We start from the raw sequence: 10639 nt of genomic DNA, 5'->3' as shown, positions 1-10639 counted from the left end.
TCTGGCTTAATCTAATGTCCCCTTAATTCTGTCAGTTCTGTGGGCGTTAGAAGGTGAAAGCAAAACGAAACAAATCAGGGCAAAGAAGGTTTGGTTTGACCATTAAAGCACCAGTACTTAGAAAAAAGGTAAAAGTCTATATATAAAATAAATAAATAAATAACCTAGTCCCTAAAATTCCTGGTGACGGAGGCTGAGATGAAGAAGTAGCTCGAGAGGCTACTACAGTAGGAAGAGAGGGATAGGGCGATTTGCGGCTGAACATTTTGGGCGAGGATGAGCGGAAGCTGAAGGAGAGTTCCCCGTCGGAGTTGGTGGGGTTGGGTGTTCTGGTGGACGAGCAAAGTACTCATCCAGGAAATATATTTGCCAATTGCCAGATTCAAAGGTAAAACTGGAAAAATTAAAAAACGAAAAGTTTTTATATTCCCAAAAGTTTTAAAGATTCGCCTACTCAATTCAAATCTAAAATTTAGAAAAAAAAAATTGAATTGGCTTTAATGGGTTAACGGATGTTAGAAGAGTTAGAATTATTGGGTTGACATGGCAGGCAAGATGATGTCATGATTTTTTTAATGATTTATCTTTTTTTTATTGGCTTGGACTACAAGATCAGCTTGCTGACCTGGTAGTCCCGGACTACACAATAATTTCTCATAAATTTGATATATACCATTTGCTTGGCCAATTAAAGCTAACGTGGAAAAGAATTATATTTATGTTAAAAATTTTGTAACTCAATTTGTACTTTTTGGTATTTTCAATATATACATTTAGGGTTTAAATCCACCATATATGTAATATTGAATTTATAAATAAATTTCTTTCCCATTAAAAATTAAATCTATTTTTATTTTTATTGAAGTATCAAACCAATCATACTAAAGTCAACCAAATGGAGCCAAACGTGAGCCATGTTATTTTTTAAAGGGTTTAATTGTTTTTTTTCTCTCCACACCATGAGTTGTCTCCTTAAATTTAAATAAACAAATAAATAAGGGTAAGCAATCGGGATCCAATCTTGCTAAAGTCAAATGAAATGAAGCCACCCATGAGCCACTTTCTTATTTTATTAATTTTTTTTAAGGATTAACTGTTTTTTCCCTCCACACTATGGCATGAGTTGTCTCCTTAAATTAATAATAATAATAATTTAAAAAAAAAAAAAAAGTAAACAACCAATTCTGATTGACTCTGTGATTAAATTACATATGTCGCAACAATTTTCTTTATTAAATTCAAAGTTTAAAGCTAAAAGATAATTATTTCCAAATTCTTGCAGATACATAAAATCTAGTAGAATGCCCTTATGAACACTTTAAAATATTTACACAACCTTCATCCATCTTGCATAGATCAACCCCCATTTCTACCGTTCGTTGTGGATTGGCGCATGTGAGGGAGAGAACAAAATAATAAGAGTAAATTACAACTTATTCATTTGTAATTTGACCATTTATTTGCCTATTTGTAATTTGAAATTTGACCATAAATAAATAACTTAAATTTTAATTTTCTTCATTAAGAAAGAGAGAACCCATATTTACCCGCCTGACACTTTACCCAACTGATGATGGTAGGCAACTCTAATGATGGTAATCTATAATTCACTTTGTTTAGCAAATGCTCTCAAATTATTTTTGTCCACGAAATGGAGCCAAACGTCAGCCACTTTATTAAAGGGTTAATTGTTTTTTTCCCTTCACACTATGGATTGTCTCATTAAATTTAAATAAATAAATAAATAAGGGTAAGCAATCAGATCAATCATGCTATACTCAACGAAATGAAGCCATGCATGAACATGAGCCACTTTCTTATTTTATTAATTTTTTAAGGGTTAGTTGTTTTTTCCCTCCACACTATGGCATGAGTTGTCTCCTTAAATTAATAATAAAAAATAAAAAATAAAAGGTAACAATCAATCCTAATTGACTCTGCTATTAAATTACACATGTTGGGCTGTAAATGAGCCAAGCTTTGTCGAGTAGTGATTGTTCAAGCTCGGCTCGACAGTAAAAGTAGAATGTTCAAGCTTGGTTTGAGCTTGATACGAGCCTACAAATAATGTTCAAGCTTGAGCTTGTTGTAAAGTATAAAAGCTTGAGCTCGGCTGAGCTTGACTTGATTCATTGGTCAAGCTAAGCTCGAGCTCAATATCAAGCCCAAACTCAAGCTCAATATCATGTTTTTGAGCTTGAGATCCAACACAAGTATATTATCAAGCCTATATCAAGTTTATTATCTAGCCTATTTGGTTTAGATGAGTGGTCTCAACTAATAATTAATTGAAGTCTTGGAAGGATATGAGTTAACTTGTCAAGCTCATATCAATTTTCTTACCAAACCCATAAATAAGCCTAGCCTCAACTTGTTTTGTTACTTTTGTATCAAGCCTTAGTGCTCACAAGCTTGTTCACGAACAATATTTTTTACTTGGACTTGGCTTGTTTATTAAACAAGCCTAAAACTAAAGTTTAAGCCTGACTTGTTTATAAACAAACAAACATGAACGAGCCTTTTATCGAGCAAAGCCCGAGCTGTTTATGAACGACTTGGTTCATTTATAGCCCTGCACATGTTGCAACAATTTTCATTGTTAAATTCAAAGTTTAAAGAGCTAAAAGATAATTATTTCCAAATTCTTGCAAATACATAAAATCATGTAAAATGCCCCTATGAACACATTAATATAATCACACAATTACCTTCATCCTTCTCGCATAGATCAACCCCCATTTCTGCTGATCTTTGTGGATTGGTGCGTGTGAGACTGAGAACAAAATAATAATAAGCTAATAATATAAGTTCTCTTATAACATTTTGTTTCATCGTAAGTGAGTTTACACAAAATTCCCTTTGTGGACAGCAAAGCTCCTAATGACCAAATCACTAAACATCTGTGATGGAATTTATAAGTTAACTGTATTATTTGAAAATACTAGAAAATACTAAACAATTGAACTACAAGTCTCTTAGCAAATCACTAAACAATTAAATTTTTTTTTTTAAGCAGTCATTAAGGGTGAGTTTGGTTCAGCTTTTTGAAGTTGAGTTTTTTAAAAAAGTTGAGTTTTCAAAAAGTGCATAATGAAAAAGCTGAGTGTTTAGTAAAAACTGTTAAAAAGTGTTTTTTGAAAAAATTGAGTGTTTGGCTAGCACTTATAAAAGTTGTAGTTTATTTCATACTTAAATCAACTACTTCATATACTTAAATCAATTTTTCTCTTTCTAAAAAAATTATTTTTTTCTCATCAATATTAGCTAATAATAACTTACCATTTAAAATTTATTGTGAAAGTATTGTGAAATTATTGTGATAATTGATACTAATTTTAATTTAAACATACTATTACTTTTTTCTCTTTCTAAAAAAAATATTTTTTTCTTACTAATATTAGCTAATAATACTCTTTAAGATTTATTGTGAAAGTATTGTGAAAATATTGTGATAAAATTGATATTGATTTTAATTTTAACATACTATTAAAATTATTTTTTTTCTCTTTCTAAAAAAATTATTTTTTTCTCACCAATATTAGCTAATAATAACCTACTCTTTAAAATTTATTGTGAANATTCTCTCTCTCTCTCTCTCTCTCTCTCTCTCTCTCTCTCTCTCTCTCTCTCTCTCTCTCTCTCTCTCATATAATCTATTTGCTAGATTTAAAGTAAAAAGTAAAACTGCTTGAAAATATAATAAAATAAGACGGTAAATACTTTTTTTTTTTTTTTGCAAAATAAGTAATTGAAAGAATATATTAAATATCATGTCATCATCCATTTCATTCACTTGTTATAAAGCTTACTTAAAAACATAACTAAAATTTGAAGACAAATATATAAAAAATTTATTAAATTTTTAATTGGTTGAATTTTTATAACATCTTATAAAATTATAATAAATACTATAAATATTCTACTAAATTAAAATATAATTAAGGAAATAACTTAACATGTATAACTCTTTTAGCCTTTAGTGTTTTTCACATAAACATTTAAAATTCAAATTCATTCTACTCTTTTAGAAAGGAAATGAATTGGTTCCATAAATTTGGGAAAATTATTGTGTAGTCCAGGACTACAAGTTCAGCAAGCTGATCTTGTAGTCCCAACCAATGAGATGAAGACAGATTGTTAAAAATTGATGACATCATATTACTTGCCACGTCACCCACCATGTCTGGCTTAATCTAATGTCCCCTTAATTCTGTCAGTTCTGTGGGCGTTAGAAGGTGAAAGCAAAACGAAACAAATCAGGGCAAAGAAGGTTTGGTTTGACCATTAAAGCACCAGTACTTAGAAAAAAGGTAAAAGTCTATATATAAAATAAATAAATAAATAACCTAGTCCCTAAAATTCCTGGTGACGGAGGCTGAGATGAAGAAGTAGCTCGAGAGGCTACTACAGTAGGAAGAGAGGGATAGGGCGATTTGCGGCTGAACATTTTGGGCGAGGATGAGCGGAAGCTGAAGGAGAGTTCCCCGTCGGAGTTGGTGGGGTTGGGTGTTCTGGTGGACGAGCAAAGTACTCATCCAGGAAATATATTTGCCAATTGCCAGATTCAAAGGTAAAACTGGAAAAATTAAAAAACGAAAAGTTTTTATATTCCCAAAAGTTTTAAAGATTCGCCTACTCAATTCAAATCTAAAATTTAGAAAAAAAAAATTGAATTGGCTTTAATGGGTTAACGGATGTTAGAAGAGTTAGAATTATTGGGTTGACATGGCAGGCAAGATGATGTCATGATTTTTTTAATGATTTATCTTTTTTTTATTGGCTTGGACTACAAGATCAGCTTGCTGACCTGGTAGTCCCGGACTACACAATAATTTCTCATAAATTTGATATATACCATTTGCTTGGCCAATTAAAGCTAACGTGGAAAAGAATTATATTTATGTTAAAAATTTTGTAACTCAATTTGTACTTTTTGGTATTTTCAATATATACATTTAGGGTTTAAATCCACCATATATGTAATATTGAATTTATAAATAAATTTCTTTCCCATTAAAAATTAAATCTATTTTTATTTTTATTGAAGTATCAAACCAATCATACTAAAGTCAACCAAATGGAGCCAAACGTGAGCCATGTTATTTTTTAAAGGGTTTAATTGTTTTTTTTCTCTCCACACCATGAGTTGTCTCCTTAAATTTAAATAAACAAATAAATAAGGGTAAGCAATCGGGATCCAATCTTGCTAAAGTCAAATGAAATGAAGCCACCCATGAGCCACTTTCTTATTTTATTAATTTTTTTTAAGGATTAACTGTTTTTTCCCTCCACACTATGGCATGAGTTGTCTCCTTAAATTAATAATAATAATAATTTAAAAAAAAAAAAAAAGTAAACAACCAATTCTGATTGACTCTGTGATTAAATTACATATGTCGCAACAATTTTCTTTATTAAATTCAAAGTTTAAAGCTAAAAGATAATTATTTCCAAATTCTTGCAGATACATAAAATCTAGTAGAATGCCCTTATGAACACTTTAAAATATTTACACAACCTTCATCCATCTTGCATAGATCAACCCCCATTTCTACCGTTCGTTGTGGATTGGCGCATGTGAGGGAGAGAACAAAATAATAAGAGTAAATTACAACTTATTCATTTGTAATTTGACCATTTATTTGCCTATTTGTAATTTGAAATTTGACCATAAATAAATAACTTAAATTTTAATTTTCTTCATTAAGAAAGAGAGAACCCATATTTACCCGCCTGACACTTTACCCAACTGATGATGGTAGGCAACTCTAATGATGGTAATCTATAATTCACTTTGTTTAGCAAATGCTCTCAAATTATTTTTGTCCACGAAATGGAGCCAAACGTCAGCCACTTTATTAAAGGGTTAATTGTTTTTTTCCCTTCACACTATGGATTGTCTCATTAAATTTAAATAAATAAATAAATAAGGGTAAGCAATCAGATCAATCATGCTATACTCAACGAAATGAAGCCATGCATGAACATGAGCCACTTTCTTATTTTATTAATTTTTTAAGGGTTAGTTGTTTTTTCCCTCCACACTATGGCATGAGTTGTCTCCTTAAATTAATAATAAAAAATAAAAAATAAAAGGTAACAATCAATCCTAATTGACTCTGCTATTAAATTACACATGTTGGGCTGTAAATGAGCCAAGCTTTGTCGAGTAGTGATTGTTCAAGCTCGGCTCGACAGTAAAAGTAGAATGTTCAAGCTTGGTTTGAGCTTGATACGAGCCTACAAATAATGTTCAAGCTTGAGCTTGTTGTAAAGTATAAAAGCTTGAGCTCGGCTGAGCTTGACTTGATTCATTGGTCAAGCTAAGCTCGAGCTCAATATCAAGCCCAAACTCAAGCTCAATATCATGTTTTTGAGCTTGAGATCCAACACAAGTATATTATCAAGCCTATATCAAGTTTATTATCTAGCCTATTTGGTTTAGATGAGTGGTCTCAACTAATAATTAATTGAAGTCTTGGAAGGATATGAGTTAACTTGTCAAGCTCATATCAATTTTCTTACCAAACCCATAAATAAGCCTAGCCTCAACTTGTTTTGTTACTTTTGTATCAAGCCTTAGTGCTCACAAGCTTGTTCACGAACAATATTTTTTACTTGGACTTGGCTTGTTTATTAAACAAGCCTAAAACTAAAGTTTAAGCCTGACTTGTTTATAAACAAACAAACATGAACGAGCCTTTTATCGAGCAAAGCCCGAGCTGTTTATGAACGACTTGGTTCATTTATAGCCCTGCACATGTTGCAACAATTTTCATTGTTAAATTCAAAGTTTAAAGAGCTAAAAGATAATTATTTCCAAATTCTTGCAAATACATAAAATCATGTAAAATGCCCCTATGAACACATTAATATAATCACACAATTACCTTCATCCTTCTCGCATAGATCAACCCCCATTTCTGCTGATCTTTGTGGATTGGTGCGTGTGAGACTGAGAACAAAATAATAATAAGCTAATAATATAAGTTCTCTTATAACATTTTGTTTCATCGTAAGTGAGTTTACACAAAATTCCCTTTGTGGACAGCAAAGCTCCTAATGACCAAATCACTAAACATCTGTGATGGAATTTATAAGTTAACTGTATTATTTGAAAATACTAGAAAATACTAAACAATTGAACTACAAGTCTCTTAGCAAATCACTAAACAATTAAATTTTTTTTTTTAAGCAGTCATTAAGGGTGAGTTTGGTTCAGCTTTTTGAAGTTGAGTTTTTTAAAAAAGTTGAGTTTTCAAAAAGTGCATAATGAAAAAGCTGAGTGTTTAGTAAAAACTGTTAAAAAGTGTTTTTTGAAAAAATTGAGTGTTTGGCTAGCACTTATAAAAGTTGTAGTTTATTTCATACTTAAATCAACTACTTCATATACTTAAATCAATTTTTCTCTTTCTAAAAAAATTATTTTTTTCTCATCAATATTAGCTAATAATAACTTACCATTTAAAATTTATTGTGAAAGTATTGTGAAATTATTGTGATAATTGATACTAATTTTAATTTAAACATACTATTACTTTTTTCTCTTTCTAAAAAAAATATTTTTTTCTTACTAATATTAGCTAATAATACTCTTTAAGATTTATTGTGAAAGTATTGTGAAAATATTGTGATAAAATTGATATTGATTTTAATTTTAACATACTATTAAAATTATTTTTTTTCTCTTTCTAAAAAAATTATTTTTTTCTCACCAATATTAGCTAATAATAACCTACTCTTTAAAATTTATTGTGAAAAAATTTGTGAAAATATTGTGATAACATTTCTTTCTTTCTTTTTTTTTTCCTTTTTTTCCCTCTTTTTTCTCCTTCACACACCTCCACACACGTACCCTTCTCTTTATTCTTTTTTTTTTTTTCCCTCTTTTTTCTCATCCACACACCTCCACACACGTACCCTTCTTTCCCCTTTTTCCCCTCCAGAACATTCCACTTTACTTTTCCTTTTATCTTTTTTCTTTCCCATTTTTCTCTTTCACTTCACTTCTAGAACGTTCCACCGCTGAGCTCTTTTTTTTTTTTTTTGACAATTCGAAAGCCGAGAGGAAGACAAAAGATGATGATGATGATGATGAAGAAGATGAAGATGATTGAAACATTGGGTTTGTATTTGATTTTGATTTTGGGTTTGGGTTATGGGTTTTCAGTTAATGGGTTAAATTTTGAGTTGATTTTTTGTGGATTTTGGGTTTGATTTTGAGTTGATTTTGAGTTGGGTTTGAAATGGGATTTTTTGATTTTGTTGATTGTGGTGATAGACCGGTGATAGTTGGGCGGTGTTGTGTTTGTAGCAGCACGGTGAGGGCAGACTAGCGTGAGAACTGAGAACTGATGAAAGGTAATTTGGTAATTGAACTCACCCAACGGATATATATATCAAACGCCTAGTCCAGCTTTTACAAAATGGACCGAAAATGTCCATAATTGAAACACGCATTTCCTTCACAAATATAAAATGCAACTTTTATCAAAAAGTTGCGTTTTATAATCACCAAATGCTGAACTTGGTTTGGCTTTTTTAAAAAAGCCAACTTTTGGGCTCAAAACGCCCAAACAAACGGGCACTAAAGCACCCAGGAAAAAAAAAAAAAAAAAGAGGTGTCCCATGTCAGCGATGTTCTTCTGGTCTCCCATAAAAACCGGTAAGTCTCCAAGGATTGGCTGGGTCAGTTATGATATGGGCATCAATGTGGTTTTGAGAGTAGGTCTAAATATGTAAAGTGATCTCCTCCTTCCAGAGCATAGCTAGGCCGCCTGCCCTATGGATGCAAGGAACAGCGAGCATATTATCATACCTCAATTCTACTTGTATTGTTTTCATCTCACCTACCGTCCGTTTCGTCTCCATCAAAAACAGGACCTTGGGACCTTTCTCCCTCACCAAATGAGAGAGGACTGCACCTGCTAGGGGGTTCCCAAGCCCCCTGCAGTTCCAGCTTAACAGGTTCATTCTGCTCGGCAAGGCTAACTGTCAGCCCCTGCCACTATGTATGGTGAGTAAGTTGTCTGTGCCTTGCTTCGTTTTCTTTCCCCTGTGTTTCCTTCATCCTTGCTAGATTTTCTCTGTCGTTTCAGCCCAACCAGCTTGTGTCCGTCAATCTCAGTCTGTATTTGTTTCGGTCCCGTGTTGCTATCGTCTTGGCATTCTTTCTTTTTCCACTTACGTGTTTCAGATGAAGGCTTCTTTTTGGTATCACGTGGAGAGGCACGTGCCTTATTATTAATCATATCAGCTAGGGTTTCCTCACATAGGTCGGTGGTATTAACTCCCTCATCCATTTCCACATACGTGATTGGCAACGTGCTTAAGTTCTTCCCTAAAATATCGGGTTGCATGATTTCAGGAATATCAGTTTGCATTGCGCATTGATGTGGGGGTTGCTCATTACTCATGGAATTACTCCCCTCCACTAATTCCGTAATTAATACCTGCCATTTCTCTCTATTAGTAACGGTTTCCAGTTTGGCTAGGTTTGCTGTCGATGAGCTCGTGCTGTGTTGCTGTGGTGTTTGTAATGGATCCTTAGCCTGATCACTGGTAACGTCCCTGTCACCTGACTGTGCTCCGAAATTCCTACCACCCGATTTAGTTTGACGTCGGAACCCCACCTTGAGCCACTCCCTATACAACCTTTCACCCGTTGTAGCCGAGACATTACTCAGGCATTCCTTTGCTTCATGTCCGAGCTTGCCACAGCTAAAACACAGCCCAACCAATCTTTCATACTGGAAAGCTATTTGCACCCTCACACCTTCCGGGCTAAGTACTGGAGTGCCCCTCCGGATCGGTTTATCCAATGGCAATTCAACTCTAATTCGAAGGAAGCAAGCTTGATCCGCAGCAATTGCCTTGCAATCCACTTCCAAGACTCTCCCAATGCCGCCACCGATATCTTTTCCTGCTTCTTCATTCATGAGATCAAAAGGCAATCCCCAAACCTGAACCCATATTGGTACAACTTTGAAATCCACAGTAAACGTCATCATTCCTTTCTCCCATCGTTTTAATAACAATAAGTGATTATCGAAGCTCCACAGTCCATTATTCAGGACCCAATTCAGTTGGCTCTCCATGGAGAATTTGAATTGCATTAGGCCCTCACCAACATCCTTAATCTTCAGATCATGGCCAAGTTTCCACACTGACCTTAGTAGATTTTTGGCAGCCCATAAATTGATTGGTTTCGTCATATGAAAACGACCCATTAGACTTAAAGAACACTCCTCCAATATCTTAGCACGATTCTCTGATCGAACCTTTATAACTTCACCCTCCTCCTCCGTCAAGTGGATACTCTGAAGTCTTTCAATAAAATCCGCTCCATTTGGACTGAAGAAGTATACTCCCTTTGGTTGGTAACTTCATACTATGGCTCCTGTTCACTAGTTATAAGAAAAACAAGTATCTTAGTGGAAGCAAATCTTCCCCACACCACTGAATTTAGGATGATGGAAAATCAGCCCCTACCCGAAAGTAGAAGAAATATAACTCACCCTAGATGAGAGGAAAGACTCCTACAAAGAGGAGAAGAAAAATTGATATCACTTTTATGAAAAAAAAAAAAAAAAAAAAAATAAAATATTAATTACTTTTTTTTTTTTTTGCATAAAAACTT

At 33.2% G+C, this 10639-nt stretch overlaps 1 protein-coding gene across 1 annotated transcript; it reads right to left on the bottom strand.

The window, feature by feature from the left end:
• Positions 1-8987: 8987 nt before the first annotated feature.
• Positions 8988-10214, bottom strand: LOC136063773 (uncharacterized). Its single transcript, XM_065764656.1, has one exon. The coding sequence runs from the start codon at positions 10212-10214 to the stop codon at positions 8988-8990; it is 1227 nt and encodes a 408-aa protein (XP_065620728.1).
• Between the last annotated feature and the right edge of the window lie 425 nt (positions 10215-10639).

This window comes from Quercus suber, unplaced genomic scaffold, assembly GCF_002906115.3.
Source record: "Quercus suber isolate HL8 unplaced genomic scaffold, Cork oak 2.0 scaffold_575, whole genome shotgun sequence".
NCBI lineage: Eukaryota > Viridiplantae > Streptophyta > Magnoliopsida > Fagales > Fagaceae > Quercus > Quercus suber.
This window is presented reverse-complemented; position numbering and strand designations above follow the sequence as displayed.

What these genes read in the sequence shown, in the direction of transcription:
- LOC136063773 (XM_065764656.1), bottom strand. Translation starts at nt 10,214, where the DNA reads ATGACGAAACCAATCAATTTATGGGCTGCCAAAAATCTACTAAGGTCA.